Here is a 24,164-nt window from a genome sequence, read left to right as displayed (position 1 = left end):
ACCAATTCAGAAAGCTCAGTCTACCATGAGGCTTCTTTTCAAACGGGGCGACAGCTCAGAAAGTGCTATTCTCCCCTGACCCCGCTGCCTCCTTTCAAAGCCTTGTTATCTTGTGCCTATCTCATCACATCAGAGCATCATGACACCCAGCCTGAAACGTGGAGGAATTGCGAATTAATGGAAGGGTTCCAATGTTCAAACGCTAGCATGCTAGTAACACTGCTTCTGTGACACGCTAACACATTTGCATGCTAGTAACGCTGCTTTTCTAACATGCTAACGTTTGAAAAAGCCTTTTCATTTCTGGACAAATTAGATCAGCATGTCTCCTCATGAACAATCTAACACTGAAATTAGCACTGATAACCCACGAACCATTGCAGCCTACAGTAAGATTAACCAGGGATAACACTGATTGATGAATGAAAGCACTAAAGATGAAAGTTGAGAAGGTACACAACTAACAAATGACTAACAGATCAAAAATAAAGTGATTTTACTGCAGAATTTTACAGTAAGTGGTCAGGGAAGTCAATCAAACAGGATCATCATCAGTATTTAATACACTATAAAAGTGTTTACAAGCACTTAATAATCCAATAATCCGTAAGTGTTTTGTTGCCATCTCGTGGGTGCTGTGTAATATGCTGCTTGCTATTTCCAGGACAGTGTCTATTTGCGCAGACTGAGAAAAACGAAAGAAATCAGAGTAAGGGTATACATGCGCTGAAAACCTCAAATGCCGAGCTAAAATTCAGCTCCCTTTAACAAATTTCTTAATTGGATTTCTAGGCCTTAATTAGATCTAAAAAATCAGAGTATGCTGACCACTCAAATAATCAGGTAACTGCCAAAATCCAATAATGATCGGATTTTTAAGTGCATGTAAACGCACTTTCATTAAAAAAGCAGGCTAAAAACAAAATGTATTAGTCCAGAATATCACATCATGCACATACCGAAAATGAGGTGTTTTTGCTGGCCTAGCCTATCTTACCTAAATGTGACTATGCAATCTGTGTTTATTAGCAGTGTTAGCATTTTGTAACAAAGCACTCCTTAACTCTTCCACTCTCCACTTGCGACCTCCGTCGATTCCTTTATCTTCGGCCATCTGGATGAGGCACGCTTAGCGTATTCTCTCAGTGCCGTGATGAGAACAGGGAAAGGCACTTATTAAAAAGGCCATCTCACAAGAGTCCTCACAAGGGGAAGGTCTTCCACAGAAGGACAGGAGGAAAGGAGCAGCTTCGGGGAAACAAGAGAAGAAAGAATCTCCATAGGGCAAGCAGCCAAAGGATGGAGGAAGGACATTTCATCAAGTGACTAAGACACAGGATGTATTTCTCTTAATAGCCTTTCTTTTTGACAAAAACATCTAAAAATATTTCACTGAAATGGCCAGTCATTTAGCTATGTCTTCTTTGTTAAAGGGGAATTCCAACTCTTCCAAATTTATGCTTTATTAAAGGACTAGTAATGCGATTAAAAAAATCTGATAAAGAGAGCTGCATTTTAGCTTAGTGATCATGTTTCTCAGTGCATGTAAACTCTTACTCAGATTTCTTTCAGGTCTCTCAGTCTGCGCATGTGCGGAAACAGACGGCAGTACCGGAAATAAGCAAGCAGCGTTGCCGCAAGATGGCAACAAAACACTTTTGGAGCAACACTAAAACCAACTACTTGCTTGACGAAATGTAGGATATAAATATTTTTCATCTTCTAGATGAGGTAGGTTAACATTTTCTAGTAAAGCAGCGCAATGTTTTAAAAAAGGCCACAGTATGAAGGTTTGAGCTTACGTTACGTTAAATCACGTCTTATTCTGTGAGTTTATTGGCTGGTTGCAAAGCAGTATTCCAATTACTGCCTTTTTGAATTATGAAATTTGAAATTTTGAAACCCTAATTTTAGTTTAGGCTTTTCTTGCAATGCTTACAATGTAGTAGTGAGTAGTCAGCTCAATATTATAGCAGAAATCACCATTGTATTACACTGGTATCAGCCTGGATATTAGCAGACAGTATTTAGAGGCTACTCTCATGTCTTTTTCAACCACTGGCCAGGCACTGCTGGCCAGTTCCTCCACAGAGATACAACACTAGGTGCTTGACTTGGCCTAGTGACCACAGGATGTCACATTACTATGAGTAAGTAAGAACTTGCCATCGTTCCCTCCCAACATAAACACGGCCATTTGCTTCCTCTGGACCCACCGGCCCAGAACATTGTGCAGCCGGACTGAAACTTGAGTCTCAGCAGTAGGTCTCACCACAAAGCTAATCAGCACTTGTACTGGTTTAGTAACTTTGCTGAGGAGCGCTCAGTCATCTTATCTGTTTTTCCAGATGTTAAAAGATAGCAACAATTAAGAGACATGCTTGTTGGCTTTCGTTGTGGAGGAAAGGTGCTCTGTGTCTTGTGCGTGGGGAGCTTCTGTTCTCTGGACTGGTATGTGCTCAGCAATGGCCAAGAACAGTATCAATAAACATGCTGGTTTGTGCCATAAGCTAAAGTGCAGAGACAGGCAAAAGGAATATTTTAGCAAATAAAGAAATCTTTCCCTAACTTTGAATATCATCGATCAGTCAGACATAGTTGGTGTCTAAAATTTGCTTCTTTAGTTTTGCTTTGGAGCTGTGAGACTTAAAGTAGCAAACAAGTACAGAAAGCTCATAACTGTCAATTAACATTGCAGAAAACTGCATGCCTAATGCCAAATTATACTTCCATGTCTGCCATAATGGTAATGCCACTGCTTTCCTCATGGTAGACTAGGGTACAATTCCCTGTCTGGGCAACCACCCCTCGCTATACCACTAAGGGTCCTTGGGCAAGACTCCTAATGATACATTTGCCTCCCTCTAACGTGATTAAAAGTGTAAGCGGTGCCCAGACATTTAAATCGGTGTCTGCCAACATGTAGAGAAAATGAGGTCATGCATTTTTCCTGCCTTCTTACATATTTCCTGTCTTTTGTCCTATTTTTTTCTCCTCATTGTTTGTACCCATAAATGCAATTTCTGCCAATATTTGAGGAAGTCAAGCAGTTGCAATCAAATAAACATTTACAAAAGTGTTTTTACTGTATTTAAATCCTATTTTTTATTGTAGTAATCTATGATTTATCAATACCAGCAAGCTTAAGTTGTCCGTTTTATCTTGGCAGGGCTGTATTTGTTGAGAGGTGTGAACTGTTTTCACCATTATAATCCCTCCACTTACATTCCTCATTGCTCGCTAGCAGCTCAACAGATCACAACCTTTTACATGCAATGTCCTTGTTAATTTGAAAGCAGATTTACAGGGCAAAATTAATATTATCTGATTATATTCATTAAAAATATCTTAGCCAATTTCCCTTCCTACAGCAGAATGGCCACTAGGGGGCCTGTAGAACAGGTTTTTTTTTGGTAATATTTTGAAAATGCGCCATATAAACGTCACACCTTTTCTAGCAGTCTTCAACTTACACTATTTGATTTTGCCTAATTCTTGTTCGGGTCTTGCCTCGCCCCAAATGCATCCAGACTAACAACGGTGTGATGCACAGCTCTGCAGATACGTACACTGGGTAGTTGAGACTACAGAGGTGAGCACATCATGGCTTCTGCTAGCGTCTGTGTCACTTGCATGCATCTTCATAGAAGTATACATCAGCCTTTTATCATCGCAAACGAATGTTATGTAATCTCAAACAAATTTTCTTGCATGATTTCTGCCACTGTACGTCACACCATTATCTAAAAAACAGATAAAATTACAGACAAATGCTGTTTTTAGCTATGCAACGTATTATTGTCCATCCTAGAAACACTACACCAAGATGCAGGTGAGTAACCTGTACTCACTCTGACCTTGATCAGCTGTATGGCTGAGGGCTGATAACAGGCTCTTAAGAGCAGACTGAGCACTCCACTTTCTCCCAGCTCCCTAAGGCAACCGGAGCCCGGGGTGGACAGCAGGATGCAGCGCCCGGCCCGCAGAAACCTGATCCACAGCCGCGCTGGAGCCAGAGCCAGAGCCAGAGCAGAGTGGGCCCTGCCCCAGAGAGTGCGGGGGGGCTTTCAGGGGTAAACATACCTCGGCTCTGCCTCCTCCAGCTCTCCGGGGGCGCATTCCACCCACCCCTCGCCATGTGTGCAGTAGACTTTGTCTCAGGGGAGGCATTCCTGCAGCCCTGCCCAAGCATCTGGAGAGTCCCCGTCGAAGGCAATGTGCAGAGGGGGTCGATACAAGAAAGAGGAGAGCGAGGAGGGGGTGCTGCAAACATTCCTCCAGCCCTGCCCTAGTCGAAGATGGCCTGCTCCCTAGAGACACATTCCTGCAGCAAGCACTCTCTCTCCCTAGCTTTCTTTCTCTCTCTTGATTTCTCTCTATTCACTTTCTCTTTCTCTCTCTCCACTCTCTTTCTCTATCTCTCTCTCCTCACTTTCTTCCTCTCTCTTCCTCCGGCTCCTTCTGCAGTCCAGCATTAGTGCGATCAATAGCACCGATCGCATTAGGGACACGGGCCGATCCATACCGCCGGATTCCCTCAGCGCGGGCCAGTGGTCGCGCCTTAAGTGCACAGAAAGGTGTTAAACCTCTCCCAGACTGGGGGGAGACAAAGGCAGCCATTGATCGGGGTGACATGTTACATCTCTCTCTTTTTCCTTTCTTTGTGTTTCGTTCTCTCCTCCTTTCCTGCTGTAATGCAGATGTGCCCAGGCACTTCACTTTCCCTTCTTTTCCAACCACTAAAAGAAACGGTGAATGCTAATAACACTCAAAATCTGTCCAAGACATTGACCGCAAAATACTTAATGAAGGACCTGTTCGTGTCCACTCTTTGTCACGTTATCTCTTTCTTCTCCTTTCATTGTGTTTCATTTTCTACCACTTTCTTGCTGTAATGGACATTAGCCCACTATTTCATGCTAACGTGGGCTACACAATGTGTTATTAGATATCGTTTATGTGGTGTTTTGGAAACATATATTGACTTTTTTGGTCAGAATATTACAGGCTAATCTTTAACCCTATCAAACCGAACATCTTGCTGGTCATCCATCCAGACTTTGGGGAAGATCCATTAAACTAGTTTAAATCTGCGGCCAGGGTTACGACACGCAGTCTTTTACTGTCCTGTTGTGGCTCCACAGCAGAATTAGATTTTTAGGTAAAAATAAAATAATCCTCCTTTGCAGTAAAATAAAGCTCTGCTGATCGTTCAACACAGTTTAACAATAAACTGTCTTAAACACTGGGGTTAATGTAGCCTATATCTGCTAATTCACCAACCTTTGACCCTGAAGGTTGGTGCACAGACTCCTGGTTACCATAACAACGCAGACAACAGTCTCACCTATCTAGTAGCTAATAAAAAGGTAAAGAGAACGATTTAAGACGAACATTGATCATTTGAAGACGAATGGACTCCAGCTGGTTTACTGATACATTTAATCTGCAACGAGAAACTGTCAAACACTAAAAGTTGCGAAGTTGAAGTCAGCTTCTTGTTCACCAGCTTCTTGTTTGAATTGTCCTGTTCTACCTTAAATGGTCCAGCAGTTACATTCTGGCACCTCAGGCACCATTTAAGGTGGAACAGGAAAACTTGAAAAAGAAGCTGCCGAACGAGAAGCAGCTTCAGTCTCGTAAAAAGTCTAACGTTGAGAGACATTTTACAAGAAACTGTTCTACTTTTGCTGAAATAGTTTCCTGCCAGAGATACGAAAGAAGTGGCTTTCACTGAGCTAAAGCTTAAAGCAGAGGTAAGTCTGTGTTTTCGTTTATATTATATTTTTTAGTCTATACTAGCACATTAGCACATACTGAGACATATTTACAGCCAAGATGGTAAAATGGACAATAAATGTTGTGGCTGCCAAGCTGGTTTGGTTTTCGTTGAAAAGACAAAATGGCTCTTCTTAACATTTGGGTTGCCGACCCCTGGGCCAGAGTAAAATGGAGTGGAATCAGAGCTTTCTGTGTTCTAACATTTTTCTATCACTGCATTAAAGATGCACAGGCGTCCTATATACTTGGATTTTTTCAGAGCGAGCAAGCTTAATTTGAGTGCAATTCGGATTAGCAAGCCCTTATTATTCAGTGACTCCCACACATAGGCTATACTTTGGCAGTCCTCCCAAGTATACTGATGGCCACTCAAGTATATTTTGCCCCATTTAAACAATATCAATTTACTGTTTTACTCAGTTTGAACAAATGTCAATAAGAATTAATATTTCACATCATCATAAACATAATACACAGTGTCACTGGTGTGAAGCATCGCTCTCTACGGTCATCTCCACATTCTAAACCATCATTCATTAAAAGAAGCCTTTGTTTATCCAATGCTTAATGCGTAATTAAAATACCTGATTAAGTAAACAAATGCTGTGAGTTACTATGTGTATAGCCATATATTCAAATAAGCTCCACCACTGCCCACCACAGTGTTCTCCCAGGTTTTTTTCAAGACCTCTAGTTAACACTGCTATTGTTCTGTTTAATCAGCCGATTAAAGGCAAACGATACGTTACTTACATTCCTATGAAGGAGAGTAGATTATATGGCAGAAATGGCCCTTTTTTATTTAGTCAGACTAATAAAACGCAACCGATATTACGTTTTTAAACAGTGATAAAAACATAGTACACTGTCAAAAGGGGCTCATCAGATCTACTTCAAAAAAAAATTACTTCATGTGGTAACAAGTAAATTAACTAGTTTTATTCAACCTAAATAAATACTTTTGAATGAACGATTCTTTTAATCAAAGTAATATTTCGAGTTGAATAAAACTAGTTCAATTGCTTGTTACTACATGAAGTAATTTTTAAGTAGATTTGATGAGCCACTTTTTACAGCATACCACACAGAAGGCTCCATATGCTGATCCACTTTTCATAACTCCTCTGGCGGCAGATTTAAACAAGTTTAAGGGAACTTAACCAAAGACTGTCAGGCCTTAAAGTGTTAACCACATTGCAAGGTGCACTGCAATCACAACATCACTAAATGTTAGTATTCTGGCCATATCGTGCAGCCCTACTTCCGACCACTAAAAGAAACAGTGAATAACACAGTTCTTCAACACATTACCATTCAAAATCAGCTTTGGGGCCCCCGAGTGCAAAACACTTTCAATGAAGGATCTGTTTGTGTCCATTTTCCGGAAAGACCTGGTTTAACTGTACCTGTCTCTTTTGTTCCGGAGGTGGCGAGCTCCGCACAATTCCGAAAAGGCAATTACCTTCTTTTATTTGGCTTCCACGGGGGGTCTAATTCAAACCGCTTTTCAAGTATTGTTCAATTAGGAGTTATTTGTCTAAGAGATTGACGTTAATGAGGGGTCGGGCTAATGGCAGGAAGGCAGCACAAAGGAGCCTTTGGGGCAGGGGATCACAACTGAGAAAAATGAAATACACAAAAAAAGAAACTATAATATGAACTGAAATATGACTCCAGAATTCAAAACGAAACTGTCAAACGAAGTTTAACACTCAGACGTGCAGAGTTATTCTCAGTTTGTTATAAATTCCATCACACAGTTTTTACAACTTCACAAATTACATTTATATCAAATTTACATTCAGTATCGATGTATTTAAACATTTTTTTCTGTTTATTTCTATAGAAAAACATGAAAAAAGCAGAAAATAAAGGATTTTAGACTGCAATAACTTTTCATAATCATGACAAAATATCTCTTCTTCTATGTACAAACATAAATGTGGTATCAAACGAAATGTATAGAATCTGCAATTACAACAGAATTTTTCCTCTTGTTTCAATCAGTTACCTTTAAAAATGTTTACAACATGCTTTTGTTAGCCTTGGCACTGACTTCTAAGGGTTAAAGGGGAATTTCATCAATTTTTCAAAATTTCTGCATAATGTAATTAATACAAACAGACATTCAGAGTAGTCTGATGTGAAATACATCAGATTTTTTTACAGTGGTTGTGATGGGAACCAGATGTCCAAAGCATTTAACGTCTCTAAAAGCTCCCTCACAGAAAGTTACTCCTCAAAATAATTATGGATGCATTCACTGATGCCTGAAACATTGTTTTGCAATATTTTACAATAAGGCTTTGGTCTAAAAAGCATAAAAAAAACATCCATGGTGAAGAAGTATATGTCAGGTGTTGAAAATGTTATTTTTTCTGATTTATCACTATTTTACAACCATCAACATTACATACAAAAATTTAGAAGACACACTGAGGTTAACTGGTCATTTTGGATAATAAACAAAATGTCTTTATTGCACTGTTGACAGTGAACACTGGTTCCTATCAACATCAATGGAAAGAAATCAGAGTCAGTAAATTTCTTCACAATTAATCTTTTCGTATCAAACTACTGTGAATGACTGTTTACATCTCAAAGACTAATTTAGCAAATTTTTCAAAATTTGGTGGAATTCCCCTTTAAGAGCTAAACCAACCATGGTAATATAGACCAAAATGCAAAACACTAAGAAGACATTTGTGGCACAGCCCTCTCCAGCAGTTCTGCATGCAGCTCATATCCGAGGAGAGACTGTCGTAAGAAATAGGAGAGCAAGATGCACGAGCCAGTAGAAGTGAGGCGCAGCACTAATTTGGGGAGCAACGTGTGACAAATACATTCATAGTGAACGTACTCAGAGAGCGTTTGAATAGCATTAGGTCTTAGCTGAATTATTCACTACAGCCCTGCCTGCTAGTGTTCCTGAGTTGATTGCCTGTCTTTCTCAAATGAATAAAATAATATGCCTTATCGCACGCATCGCTCATTCCCTCTGCCTCTGACACACACACACACACACACACACACACACACATCACACTCCCAAACACCCACTAATAGACATGAAACATGTTCATAAAGTCTATTCCCTCACAAATACAGCGGCTCTCAGTAAACGGAAAATCTCTGTAATACTCATATGGAAGATCTTACTGTTCGTCTAGACACACGAGACCAATCCAAATCATTCGTGCCTTATAATTTGTGGCTAGATACAAGAGGAACACTCAAACCATCTCTCTCTCTCTCTCTCTCTCTCTTTCTCAGAGACACTTACACATTTAAGATGAAAAGGCACACAAAGACTTACTGTCAAGTGTAAAGTAAAGCAGTTCTACAGGGATCTGTGCCCACCGGACCAAATCACTCCCAGAGCCCTCTCTACATCTCATAGAAAATATTTACCTAACCGTTTTCAATGTTCCTTTTGGCAAGATGCGATCATTTCTCAGTGTGTTTCAAACCGTTTAAGGTTTCAAACCGATTACGTTTCCTCCAAGAATAGTCATTCTTTTGTTATTTCTGCAAAGACTAATCCATTATATGTATTTTTTTACTCAGACTTTTGAACGTTTTGAGTAAAATATGAACTCTTATACTGTAAAACTAATCAACCAACTTATCTTCATTACAGACAGACAAAGGAATCAGAATCGTATTGGTTTCAGCAGATAATTGCTTTAAAAAATTACCATAATTGGGTAGATTTGACTGATATATCAATCATGTATTTATTGTACTCTGGAAGAGCAGAATGTTTAGGTGATGCTGGGTTACTGTGCTAAAATGCCTTCATTTTATTCCTATTACTGCATTTGTAAGAATAAAGAAATTAATATTTCTCTTTTAGATTTCTCTGCAATGCTAATCCAGGTAGATGTGGTCCCAATTTCTGCATTTTATAAATGTTTATTTGAGTGGTCCTTTGTAGATGATTAATACACTCTTAACAGATAATCAGTAACACATCAATAATGTATCAGTGAAGTAGCAGTACCTGCAGAACCTTAACCTCAACCCAAATCCTAATCCTAACCCTCATATGTTTTTGACATGTTACTAAGAGTCTGTTGAGTGTTTGTTTCATCACAACAGTAAACTAATCTAGATCACTGACACAGACTGGAGTCTAGAACAAACAGGGCACCCAGTCCAGCAGAAGCAGGCTAGAAAAGCCTTTAGCTGATATCATTAGTTTCCCAAGCCATCGCTGTCAGTGTATTTTTAGTCATGTTCATACATCAGACAAGCAATGACATCCATCTGCCAGTGACCCTCACAGACTCGCCGATATTAGCTGAGCTCCAGAAGATTGTAGGAGCTGACAAATGAGACCTCATATGACTGTGATCTACCTAATGCAGCAGTACAGACACTTCAACCTACACCACCAGAGAACAAGGTTACTGTGACTACGTCTGAAAGAAAGAAAGAAAGAAAGAAAGAAAGAAAGAAAGTGTGGAAGAAGAAAAAAGATAAAGAAAAAAGAAAGCAAAAAGAAAGAAAGAATGATAGTAACGAAGAAACGGAGAAAATTAAAAAGTAAGGAAGAAAAAGGAAAAAGAAAGAAAGAAATAGGGAGAAAAATGAAAGTAAGCAAGGAAGAAAGAGGAAAAAGAAAGAAAGAAAGAAAGAAAGAAAGAAAGAAATGAGGAAATAGAAATAAAGAAAGAAATAGAAAAAAGATACAGAAAAAAGAAAGTAAATAGAAAGAAAGAAGGAAAGTAAGATGTAAAGTAAGAAATGGAAAAAGAAAGCAGGAAAGAAAAGAACAAAGGGAGGAGGGGAAAAGAAAGAAAGAAAGAAAGAAATAGGAAAAGAAAGAAAGAAAGAAAGAAAGAAAGAAAGAAAGAAAAAGAAAGAAAGAAAGAAAGAAAGGAAGAAAGAAAGAAAGAAAGAAAGAAAGAAAGAAATGAAAGAAAGACAAGAAGTAGAAAAAGGATAAAAAAGAAAGTACAAAGACTAAAAGAAGAAAAGTAAGGAAGAAAGAGGAACAAAGAAATAAGGAAGAAAGAAAAGAAAAAAGGAGGAGGAAAAGAGAAAGAAAAAAGGCAAGTAAGGAACAAAGAAGAAAAAGGAAAAAGAAAGCAAAAGTTAAAAGGAAAGGAAAGTAGAAAGAGGAGAAAAGTAAAAAAAAGGAGGGAAGAAAGAAAGAAAGTCATCTAAATTTTATGGATTAAACAACTAGATGTAACTGCATGTCTATTAGAGAAAGACAGAAACTGAACATAATTAGAACATAATTATGATGTATCATGTAACATCAGGTGTGTTTCAGAGACCTGAATATCATCCGAACCATTAAAAACAAATTAAACCAAAAAGAAAGAAAGAAAGAAAGAAAGAATGAAAGACAGAAAGAAAGAAAGAAACAGTAATTATCTCTTAGTTCTAAGTGGACCTAATTGAAGAGTCATGCAAACTTTACAGATTAAACAGTGAAACTACTTTTCTAAGAGAGAGAGATGGAAGTGAAGATTATTGTGATGTATGGCGTGATGTCAGGTGTGTCTCAGTAACCTGAGGACAGACCATCAGAATCATTAAAAACTAATAAAAACTTGAATTATGGGAATATCTCAGTCTTCAGAGCTCCAAAATATCACTTGCCTGTTTATCTCACTACCAAAACAAGAAAATTCAAAAGGACACAGGACAGATATGAGGGAGCGACAGGGAGGGACGGTGGTGACGGGACTGGTGTGGCGCTAGGTGCTAAGCTAGGCTGTGCTAAGCGCGGCAGAATGAGCGTTGTTTACCTGTCAGCTGGCATTGATTAATCTTGTGTTGGGTAAGATCGCTCAGTGAGTCGAACACCTGCCGGCAGGCGCGGCAGCTGTGCTCCTCGTCCTCCTCCTCCGCCTCGTCCCCTTCCTCAGGAGAGCACCTCCTCCTCCTCAGACGCCCGTCCTCCGCATCCTCAGACACCCTCTCGGGGACACACTCGGGATCTGTGGCAGAAAACGGCATGCGGTGGTCACTGCTGGGTACTGCCCCCGCTGAGAACTCACAGCTGCGAGAGTTCTTTGCAAAGAGCCATGGATGCATGTAATTGTAGAAAGTTTACTGAGAGTGCACCTGACCTGCACCTCAGGCTAAAGCTAAAGCTAAACTGTAAAACTTGTACCTCTGCGTATGCATATCTGCGAACATATGCAGACGTTATACAAACCAGAACGAATGAATACTCACTTTACTGGCTTTGTAATATTTTAAAGATGGGTCGTATAGATTTTCATAACTTTTCTTTCCTTCTTCCTCAAACAGATCCCTTTGATTTCACACTAGTCGGGCGTTGTTTGGGTTTAATCCCACCCCTAATGCCACTGGAGAGCCCATAAGCATTTGCTTGATAAATTAGCCTTTAAAATTATAATCTGATGAAGAATCACACAAAAATTACACAGTGGACAAAAGAACAGACAACCGCTACTACTGCTTTTAGCTACTGGATGTGTTTTTGTCCATTATTATAGAAAACAGTGTGTCATACAGTGTCAAAAACACATCAGCGAATCTATTGGAAATTAAGCCTTTTCATAAGTTTTGCATATCTTCTTAAATTCTCCTTTAAAGGTGTTTGCATATAACATGATAACCACATGTTTTAATGAATTAAGGGTTTCTGGCATGATGGGTCAGTCCTAAGTGATTTCCTGAGTGTCTATTGGTCAGTTTCACACAAAATGCAGACAAACAGACAAATCCACCAATTACACATGGTAAGAGGCAGATGACGTGTATCCCAGCCCCTCTTCATTGGCTCATAACTCCAGATGTGAGTCACGTATGATCTCGTGATAAGATGATAAGAAAGGGTGACTCTATAGATTCAGGAAATGTCTGGACCGTATTTTTGTGCTGTTTTAATGCAAAGATAGAGAAACAGATATAGAAACAACAAATTTGACGTACAGGTGAGGGTTAAACACCAAAAACAGTTTGAGGCAAGAGTGAGATGATTTTGTTGTGCTGTTTGCTAATTAGTAGAGCATAAGCTTCTATTAGTGGAGTACAAGCTTCTATACATTGTTAGCTAACATTACATTAGCCACGACCAGCTCCCTGCTGGTAATCCTCTTAAACAGTAAAAGGTTAAACTGGAACTTCTTTTATTTATTTATTTTTTTACTTTTTTTATTTCTGCACATTTTTTCTTCTAATTTTGAGACAGGAAGCAAACACACTGATAGCAAGTAAGTTCAAGCTTAATCTTTAACAAATAAAATAAGGTAATCATGGCAGATTTCAGTAAACCTAGTGGTTTTAGAATATTTACATTTTTAATTTGGACACAAAAGTGTAACTGACCTAGTAAAAATGAACTGCATTGTGAATACGACACAAACTTTACTGTCTGAGGCTGTTTTGTCTGAGGGCGTTTAGCCTGAAGCCTATTTGTCAGAGGACGTCCAGTTGTACAAGAGCTGAGACATGACCATGTTTGTTCTCAAAACCCTAAGCTGTTTTGTCCAGCTATCTGCCTACCACAACAGCATGCAGTGCCCCTGCCCCAAGCGTGTTCAACCAGTGCAGCTCAACAGCCAACCACAATAAAAGTGGTATTAATGCAGGACATCACGTCCCTCTTGCACTTAAACATGTTTAAAAATTCAGTTGTGTTCACATGTGGGAATGCTAGTGTCTTGCTACGGTTTGCATGAAATCAATCAATAAATGAATAACCACGTTTTAAAAACTGGAGGCCGTTACCATGGTAACTCAGGTAACTACCACAGGGCACAGGTCTAGCTTCGTAGCTCCAGTGCAAAACTAAAGGAGCAAACTTTAGACACTGAACAAGTCTTGGCTGATGTATTACATTTTGAATAAGGAGAAAAATGTGTACATTTGGTTTTTCGCTAAACCATTTGTTTTATAATAGTCCTTATTCCTTTATTCCTTTCCTTATATTACTATATCGTTCTTGAACTTCATCTTTCTAGAAACATCCATACCCATTTCAACCCTTTACATGGCTTTTAGCCCAGAACTGGAGGGAAAAAATAGCTCACACCAGCACATAACCAACTGTGCAACACTGATACCAGAGAAAAAGGCCAGCACTTTGGTGTGAAGCTCTTTAAAAGGGCAGCTGTGAACCTACATAGACAATGTAAACATATGCCACCTTAAAACAAAGTGTAACGATGTTGGATACTGATAATCTGCTTGTTTAAAATATGCCTAGGAAGAAAAATTGAAGTCATTCTGAGAATTTTCAGCAAAATTTCAAACCTTTTCAAGCTGTGATTCACCACACAGAGAACCTTTGTGGCACTGAGTAACAAGTCATGATTCCCCAAATTTGCCCAAAACTGTTGCAATTATCTAAGTAATTCCACATTACACCTCATTTTGTCCATTATGAGCATGAAAACATGAAGGCAGACAATCACAGACTCCCTCCTTACTCACTGAAGAACATAAAATATGTTCAAGCTGAACTCAAAGCTCATGCATTGTACATGGAGTCAGCCAATTCAACGGAACAGAAGACAAAGCAAGACAAAGCACACGAAGCCAAGATTGGTGTGTGTTACGTTCTCAATGTGACACACTTCCCTGAATAATTCAGCCTTGCTTGCAGGCAGCCACGGGTCGCACACATCAATATTCTCCTATCTGCAGTGTTGTCTTTCAAAGGCAAACCAGGTCCGCATCAGCGCTGGCTATCAATCTTGTTGCTCTGCAGTGGCCATCTAATTCGTAATATGGAACGAGCCTTCTAGGCCAATTCTTAGATCAACCTTGTCTCGAAATGGATTTGACAGTCATAAAACAAATGGTAGTTACTGTACGTGAGTCCAAAGTCTCATCCGTCAAAACATCTTCTTGAAGACGTCTTAGCAAAACTCCAACACTCTTATGAATAATATATGACAGTCTAACCAGAACTATGCTTCATAAACTTTATTCTAGGGGATATAGACCTACATTAAAGAAACAATAACAACCATCTTTACATGTTTTCATACAAACCTTGTTAACTGTCTAGAAATTATGCTTCTGTTGTCAAAATTACCGCCTCAGCTCCTCCAGGCCCTCTTCTACAGTCATACTGTCTATTATCATACTACAATCTTATGTTGAATGAGGTGGTCCATACTAGCAAAATGTCATTTGTAGGTTACTATTTCAATTAAACATGACCAATGTCACAGAGATGTCACCTGCTTAATATGGGTACAGCTAACATTCTGGACCATCATTATTCCAAACATCATGCTGCACTGTCAGAAAAAAGGGTACTGGTAATGTTTTGTCTCCCAAGTTACAAACAGTGTAAATGCACCCTCAGGGCACAGTGCAGGATGGACCTGCAGAGCATATCATTTAGCAGTTAACTGCCTAGATGTAGGTGTAGAATGTATGTATGTATGGAGAATTAAAACCCATACTAGATACATTACCCAGCTAGATTCCTCTTCTACTACACTGTTTAACCTTAAGACATAGGGTATCCCAAAGTCTCTAATGGCTGAACTTGCATATCACTGCTGTTGGAACAAAACCTGGTATCTCTAAAATGGTAATTTTACAGGAGAAGGAAAAAACATACTTTATTTATAATGTAAGTCAATAGAACCAGACTTTTTTCCAGGTGATTTTGGGCTGTTTCTTTTGGTTCATTCATCACGACATTTACAAACAACGTAAAGGGCCACAAGCATTTTCAAATTATGTCGAAAACTGAAAAACAAGAAAAATGGAGATGGAGGTTTTCTTCAGATAGCATCGATATCCTAGTCCTTATAGTTACAAGCTTCTCCTCGAAGCCCAGAAGACTGAACAACAATCAGGGTCATTAAATGTACATAAGTAGGAGGAGCTGGCATCTCAGAATTAATAAAACCTAGCTCTATTACATGAGCCACCCAAACGTTGTAACCCTCAGGCAAACAATAAAGGGAAGAAGTTAGAGTTTCAGGCCCAAGTTTTTCGTCTGAACTTCAGGATTTACTGAACGGTGAATACTGAATTAACAAAATAAACAATTCTTGAGCTACGCCAAAACTCAAGATCACATTTAGCTGAAACTGAAACTAGAAAAACCGAAAGAAAGGATTCTCTTCTAAATAATTTGCTGTTTCATTTGTGCTTTTGAATTAACATAACAATGCTGATTATGCTTAGAAGGTAACAACAACCATGTAGGGAAAGAGAACTGAGAGAACTAATTAGAGGACTAATTTAATTTCAAACAGTTTGCTAAATAATATGAAATACTGGACATGGCTTTGGAACTATTGCCTAGCAGTCTGACGTTTCTCCAGTAGTGGGTGCTATTTGTACTCTAGTCACCAAAAATTTCAGGCTTTTGGTTAAAAACTGCCAAAATGTTGGTGCATCCCTAATTTGTATTGGTCCATTAATCATGAAATGTTAACACAATGTAAAGGGCAGCTCACACTTTCATATTATGTAAAAGAAAGTTGGAGATATAAGGTTTTGTTCCAACAACCACATATCATGCACTCATGTAGGACAAGTATCTACTTCAGAGATGAATTTAACTAAAGTGTCCCATCGAACACAACACCCACATTAGGATCTGGGAGAGAAGTGGATGTATAAACCCTGCTGTTTGTGCCTTATTTCGTAAGGAGGGGGCGTTTCACATGGGTGTGAAATTCCTTAAGGAGCGCCGTTCCAGAACTCATCAAGGCCACCCAGGATTCTTTCCTCTCCCAGCTCCCTGAGCCTCCACGCCAAGTATCGATGTAACCCAACACCCTCCATTGTCCTTCTCTCATGGCGACAGAGGCTTGTGGAACATACCCTCTAAAAATATCAGCGAACTGGTCCCTGTTGGGACCCGGCAGAACCAAGCAGGAGGTGGTAGGAGAGGACGCAAATCCCAGCCTGCTCCTGGCAGATGCTTGGCCGACTCAGCTGAAGAAAGCTTGGGACAGGGGCCAGTCACGTCAAGCATGGACACCCGAACTCCATCAAATCTCAGTGGACGTGACCACAGCACGTCGTGTCTTTTTCTAGACTGTCAGGCATGTAATGGGAGAGAGCTAGCTTGTTCAAAGTGCAACTGCTTGCTTGGTTCAATAAAGGGTATCTAAAATGTTCACACACATTAGTCTTTTCTTTGGGTATCTGTAATCACTGGGCCTTATAGGTAGTTGCATTAACAGAAGCCTGCAGAGCGTGCAAAAACATTTACATTACACTGTGCATGAAGGAACCAGGTCAGTATTATTATGCAATCATCTGAGGGCCAAATTAACCCTTGAAAGTCAAAGTTATGATAACAAAAGCATGGTGTAATTTCAGATTCATTATTCCTTAATCATTAATGCAGATTCTAAACTTTCAATCGCAACTACATTTGTTTGTTAATAGAAGAGGAGATACTTTATTTTGATTTCAATTTAAAGAAAGGTTATAATTATGCACACAGTGCACACAGAAAAAAATATCAAACATTTGTTGGTATAAAAACAAACTAAAAATCAAATATGCAGAGCTGAAACTGTCAATATGGACTGCATATCCATCCACTATATCCAAAGACACGTAGTGGTTGGTATAGTGGGTAACACCTCTGCCTTCTATGCTGTAGACTGGGGTTCAATCCTTGCCTAGTTAAGTGCCCTAAACTGTACCAATAAGAGTCCTTGGGCAAGACTCCAAACACTTTCGCCTACCTGTGTAAAATGATCAAACTGTAAGTCGCTCTGGATAAGAGTGTCTGCCAAATGCCGTAAATGTAATATCAAATGTAAATGCACTTCGCTGTGTAACTCGCTGTGTTATCAAATACATAATTAAGTACACGTTTGAATAGTATAGCAAAACTCTTGACTTCTAGCCTAGTATTGTAAATTTATTCACTCATCATAAACTCTGCTACTTAATCTATGTATTAACAGTCCCAAAAGTTACTTTACTTGTTTCCTTTAGCTGTTGTGTGCCTGGTTCCTAACACAAACTCTCTTCTTGTGCTGTTCGGATGAGCAGTGTGGGTACTCGCTGGAGCAAGGTCATGGTGATGCATGGGATTAGAGTTCAATGTCAATACCAGGTTGCTCTACGCCCAGGTTTAGACCCATTAATCCATTAGATCTAGACATCCTCCTGTCTGAATCCCCCAAAGAATGGACAGGGGATCAATGGCACTCTGCTCAAGCTGACTGACAATCAGCACTCATGCTTCTCTCTATCAGCTTTCCTTTAGTATTGGAGAAGGAGGTTCAAGGAGTAGGAAAAGATAAAAATACAAAGATCAGGCCATTAAGTTTAGATAATGTAGGCGGGATGTAATGTTTTATCAAACTTGCCTTTTCTGAGGATGTTTTATTTTTTTAATTGCATGGTTAATAAGCCATAACCCATTTGGGATTTGGGAGGAAACCGGCAGAATAAAGTTTTGTTGATGTTAAAGATGAAGAGTCCTTATCACCATGCAATGTTGTAACAGATCGCTCTAGTGTTAGCTCATTAGCTCATCTACCCCTTTCCATTGGCTATTTTTGAATAATTAAACATACTGTCAGATTTTAGTCTACGCCTACAGCAACATGCTAATTTTTGCTAGTTTTTTTCCTTTTTGGTGTTGCTTTTCTTCCCTGTGGTTAACCAGATACCCACTCATTAACTATCACAGATACGCAAATATCAAAATCAGTCAGAATGCACGTGAAACATATATAGTCTATATATCATGTATGTCTTCTACATATATTGTCACTGTCAGAACAAAACCTTGTACCTCCAAAACTGTAACTTTACATGAGAATAAAAAACCTTAACTTCTACTGGTCTATTTGTCATGAAGTTGCCCCACTATGCACCACTATGATGTTTACAAATTAGATTAAAAAAACTCGAAAGTGGAGATACAGGGTTTTGTTGCGACAGTGACGATATATACGGGACATGTACTCATAGATCTTACGAGCAGATGTTAACCTCTTCTCTGAGGGTCTAAGGGTCACTGGGGCTTTTTTAGTTTTAATTTTGTCCTCTGAGGACACTGATTGATGCCATTTAAAATAAGCCACACAATATCACGCGTGTGCTTTCGGTCATTCATCAACGTCCGACAGCCTTGCCCACTGCGGAGGCGTTCCCGTGACATTTATCATTCCGGAACTTTCATCTCGGGTCAGGCTCTGACACCTCCCTGACCTAATATTATTGAATCTTTTCTCCACTTAAATATTTATAGTGTTTTAATTGATGTTCTCTTCTCAGCTACGGGGCTCTCCTGCTGCGGGCCCCAGACCCCCGACTGAGTGAGCTTTCTGCTTCCCCCTACGGAGCCTCCCACTGCGACAGAAGGAGGGGTGGCCTCTCGCTTTGGCCTGGACCATACCACCCAGCAACACTCGCCTGCCAATCTGTCAAACCACCAGAGAGACTGAGAGAGAGAAAGAGGGGGCGAGAGAGAGAGAAAGAGACAGAGAGAGCACTGAAAAAAGCAATGCATGGAATTTACTTCATTAATGTGTACATCATTTCTATGTGAATAAAATGCCTTTTTTGTCTTTCAGCTTACTTTATTATAGACTTTATTATATGGAAATAATGTACAAATTTCAATCAGGCAAACTGCACTGCTTTTTTCAGTGAAAAAGATGGAATAATGATGGAAAGATGGAAAGAAAATTAGAGAAAGCAGACGGAAATAAGGATGCAAAGGCTGAATATTTAAGGCCGATGTACAATTAAAATGTTACACGGCAGATTTGCTGCTCGGTTTCTCATGGCCTTGTAGGCCCGCGGATCCCTGTATTTGAATCAGTCTAGAACTATGTGTCCAAACCTGTTGCTAAATGTGAATCATTTCGAAATGCGCTTCGCCTGTGAGGCTTAGAACTGTGTATTCCACTACAGTATATCTAGCGGCAGCCATTAGTTTCAGAAATTTGAACCGGCTGTGCCAGCCATGAGCTCGGGCCCAGCATTAACAACCCTTGAGCTGCAGTTCCTGAGAAAGCCCTGGGGAACCCGCCATTGTATCTGGTGTGCACTGCTCTGTCTAGCTAGCACTGCAGCTGATCAATAACCGCCAGAGCCAGATTCAAACACTCACTAGGAATACAGGCCACATCATCAGACGCGTCCCAGCCCAACGCCAACGACTGCACTCGCACTGTTTTATCATTTTATTTAAGATGGCAACAAGAACCCCAGTGAAACCTCTTCATTGCAACTTATCCTTTAATGTTGAGGGCAAAAAGCAGCTATTTCTGTGTTTTAATCTTCGCTTCTCCTTAAAAAAAAGTGTTTTCGTAATGCTGTCGTCTCTTTCACTGGGTATGCACCAGTACAGAACCTACAGCACCATCAATCACCCATAGTTTCTATCTATCGCAACTGTAAATAAAGATGATTTAAATGTCCAAAATCATGTCGATAGGGTGCAGCCTTTCAGAGTAAACTGGGTTTTAAGGGGGGGCAAGGCTTTTGCTCAGCATGGACCAACAGTCCAATGACTGGACTTATTTCAAAACTCTCTTATAAATTCTACAGCCCAGTTTTAATTCTTAACTTGCCCTCATCCACTTCGACTCACCACTCACATGTGCATCATACCTATGTTACACAAGTGGCCACTCATGGAAGAAGAGGAGGAGGGGGCAGCAAGGAGCGGATTATTCAAACATTACGCACTCGCCCTCAGCAGGTTAGCCTCGGTGAGCTAAACAGTTAGTCATTCAAACTTTGCAATGCAAAACGTTTTTGAGAAATTTGAGCATAACATACAAACAATTTGTGAATAACTGCTTTAGGTGACACTTTATTTTGAGTGGTCATTTATAAAAGAAACAAATGCTCAACAGACTCTCAGTAACATGTCAAAAACATATAAGGGTTAGGATTAGGTATTGGGCTGAGGTTAAGGTTAGTGTTAGGATTAGGGCCAGGGTGAGGGTTAGGTGTTGGGTAAGGTTGGTAAGGTTAGGTTTTGCTTAATGGAAGTAACATATTGACAGTACATCTAATTAATGTAAGTAATGTATCAACAGAACATCTACAAGATATTTACTTCTATAATTCACGTTTCACTATTGCTACTTCACTGATATGCTGTTGACGTGTTTCTGATAATCTGTTTATTAAGTTGATTAATCATCTACAAAGGACCACTCCAAATAAAGTGTTACCCTGTTTTATCTCTCTTATCTGAATCTCAAATGGCTCCCTACTGCCTATACAGTGCCTCATTAAACGCTGGCTTCTACACCTCAACAATGCTCTAAATGTTATGTAGAAAGTCATACCATTCATGGCTAAATATAAATATGCACTACATTGTGCACTTTTTGGGTGTTGAAGTAGTTATTTCAAGATCTGCACAGTGCACTACATAGGGAGTACGGACTAATTCGAGACCCAGCCTTGGTGTACAACTATGGTGTACTGACTTTCTTCTTGTTGTTGGATGTGTTGCCTTTAGCACACTAACTAGCCAGCCAGCAGAGCAAAGTGATGAAGTTGTATCAGCAGTCATTTATAACAGATGGAGTAGTTTGTAACTTAAAGCCCAGCAAATCAAAACTTATGGTTCTGAAATGTTAAGCATTTTAAAGGAGCTGCTTGCTATGATTTATTAACAGCTTTGTTCTCCATTGTTTTCTGGTTTGAAAAGGGAAATGTGTCTAATCACAACGATTTCTGGGCAAGTTCTGCTGCCGAAGTCGACAGTGGTGTTCACTCCGTTCCCCGCCCCTCTGAGAGCTCATCTAACACTCTTCACTTAGGCTAATAAAGTAATGTAACGGTCCTTTAGATGGTTCCCCCAAAGGGAAATGATGAGGCCATGTAGACGAGGGCTTGTTAAAACCCGTATTGAAACAGGGGGCAGGTATTGCAGTTTTTGGGGCTTGATTTTGTTACTAAAAATCAAACCTGAAATCTGTCTACAGTCACAGGCCTAGATAAAATAATATGGTTCTGATTGTAAACAGGCTATCACGGCCAGTAACGAATACTCCCATTCCCGAATTCTCCCTTTCGTAAAGCCCATGACGGAGACTTCTACCTCACGAGGCCAGGAACTGCAGCTTCATACGCGCTAAAGACAGTTCGACTTCTTTTCAGCTTTACTCTTCTTCCTGTAATCTCTTTTTTCCTCCTCCTTTTCTAAGAGATCTCACATGTAGCGAACCCTCCCTCCTGCTGCCCCCCCCCAACCCCCAACCCCCGAGTTCAAATTAAGAATTTATTTTAACCAGCGAGTGGCTCCACTCGACACATGTCTGCGTCTTCTGATCAAAGGTGTGCGCGTTCCTTTAGTGCAGTCAGGGAGAGCTGACACACACACGGGAGGACATTAAGATTGAATAACCTTCACGCCAACACCCACTTCTCATTATGGGGGGGAAAAAAGGAATTAAAAAAGGAGAGAGAGAGATAGAAAAAGAGAGAGAGAGAGAGAGAGAGAAAAGTCGTGAAAACTTCCAGCCGCCACTCGCCGATGTGGGTCAACCGACCCGCTGGGGCAATGGGTGAACCTGCTACACTGCTGATTACGGCCGATTAAAGAGACGCACGCGATCGCAGGGCGGATGGTGTCCTGTGCGGTGATGTCAGAGCGGAAGGCGGGTTCAGGTCCAGTGGCTGTTATACAAGAGCGCAGAGCGGATCACTTTTTCCAGCATGGCTAAGTAAAGGGAAACAGATGTAGCGCTGCTCCGTGCAGACTCTGACACGTCCGCGTGAGCAGCCATGCATGTTTATATCTAATTAATTCTGACTTAATTTAGTCTACTGTCAGAGAAAACTGGACCTTTGTGCTCAAAACTACTGCCACCTGTCAGAAGTTAAAGGACACTCTGCCTTTCTTTCACTGTAACTTTTCAATCAAAATGTGTGGGGTTTAGTTCTCTCCCCAGAAATACTACTTCTGTCAGCTGTTTCCTCAGATTTGCAGTTTTTACAAAGACAAACACAGCAGGATTTAACTGCTTTCTATTTAACATGTTTATAGGGCCCATATCCTATATTATTATTTATTTTATTCTTTTTTGTGGGGGTCTACTCACCAACTCATGATCATTTTCCAACCTCTTTTTATGGCTTAGAATTAAACAGGTTATTTTCATTATCATGCTTTTAACACTGATACATGTAAATGACCTCTGCTCTGATTAGCCTCATTCTAAAAAGCAGGCTGAAACACTCCTTATAACTTCAGCGTGAGTGGGTGGAGCTAAACAGCTGTAGTCTGAACAGGTGGATATATGTAAATGTGATGATTTGAGTGACATCTCAAAACTAATGAATTCAAAACCAGCTGATTCTGCAGCTTAGTTTCCATATATAGACTGCACTGGGGAGTGGACAGTATATTTTCAAACATTAATGTTTACACACTACATCAAACTCTGTTATTAAAAAAGTTAAAATTCCATTTTCGGTGATATGGGCCCTTTAAAGGTATTGAAAACCAACAAAGCAAACATGTTAATTTGTATTAAAGATATTCTGAAAAGCTAGGTGAGCTAAAGCCTTTGATGAGCAGTGTGCTTCACATAAAAAAAATAAAAAATATTTACAAATTTACAAAACTAAGTTGACTCATCTGGCAGGTCGATAACATCAACCTGTAACTTTATAAAGCATGACAGGGTTTATTAACTCCTGAAGGTTGCCTGGCTCAGACCATCGCCTAATTTGCAGCAGTGCTGAAAGATTTTTGTTTTTTATAATAAAATCACAATTTGAAAGAGTGTAATTTTCAAACTGCAAGACCTGCGATTTTAATTCTGTCGTACATTACCGTTCATTACTATCATGCATTATTATGTTGTATTAACAAGTTTTAAGTGGGTTTAAGTGGGTTACTGTTACCTAATAACTTGTGAACTGTTCAAGAACTGGCAGTGCAGCCCTCTAGAGTTAGTATTCCAGCCTGTGCTGGATGAATGTGCTGGTCTTCTACAGAAAAAAAAAAAGACTGAAGCTTAACTAATAGGAAATAAACACATTTAAATCACAATTGCAATATTGGTCAGAAAAATCGCAATATTTTCCACAAATTATTCAGCCATAATTTGCAATCTGTCCTACAAACATGAATAGCAATGAACTGGATATAAAATAAGCTATTCCACAAAGAAGTAACTCAATGACAGTTAGAGATGCTATTGAGTATCGGTATCGAGCTGGTATCCATAAGGATGGATCGAATAGCAGAGGGAAAAAAGAATCAATGTGATCCAATACTGTAACAAATCTACCCTGAAACAGCACTCACTCACACTGTGTGATATGATGTTGCTGGCTGTGTAGTTTTTCAGTGAGGTTTAAAAGTGTAATAAAGTGATTGAAAAGTTCCAGCATTAAGACTACTTTTAGATGATCATCTTAAGTGTTGCGCTCAATATCAGCCAATATTCAAGCTTTCAGCATCG

General features: G+C 39.7%; 1 protein-coding gene across 5 annotated transcripts in view; it reads right to left on the bottom strand.

Moving 5' to 3' along the window:
* Positions 1 to 24,164, bottom strand: part of LOC118826481 (zinc finger protein 521) — a 201,829-nt gene that overhangs the window by 158,710 nt on the left and 18,955 nt on the right. For all 5 annotated transcript variants that reach the window (XM_036597466.1, XM_036597467.1, XM_036597465.1 and 2 more), the window contains one exon: positions 11,547 to 11,738. Coding sequence is in view for 3 of the 5 variants with exons in the window: in XM_036597465.1 (XP_036453358.1) it covers positions 11,547 to 11,738 (192 nt within the window). In the remaining 2 variants the exon portion in view is untranslated. The remainder of the gene's footprint in view (positions 1 to 11,546; positions 11,739 to 24,164) is intronic.

This window comes from Colossoma macropomum, unplaced genomic scaffold (genome assembly GCF_904425465.1).
Source record: "Colossoma macropomum unplaced genomic scaffold, Colossoma_macropomum, whole genome shotgun sequence".
NCBI classification, from domain to species: Eukaryota; Metazoa; Chordata; class Actinopteri; order Characiformes; family Serrasalmidae; genus Colossoma; species Colossoma macropomum.
The sequence above is the reverse complement of the archived record's forward strand: the minus strand, read 5'-3'. Positions and strand labels throughout refer to the sequence as shown.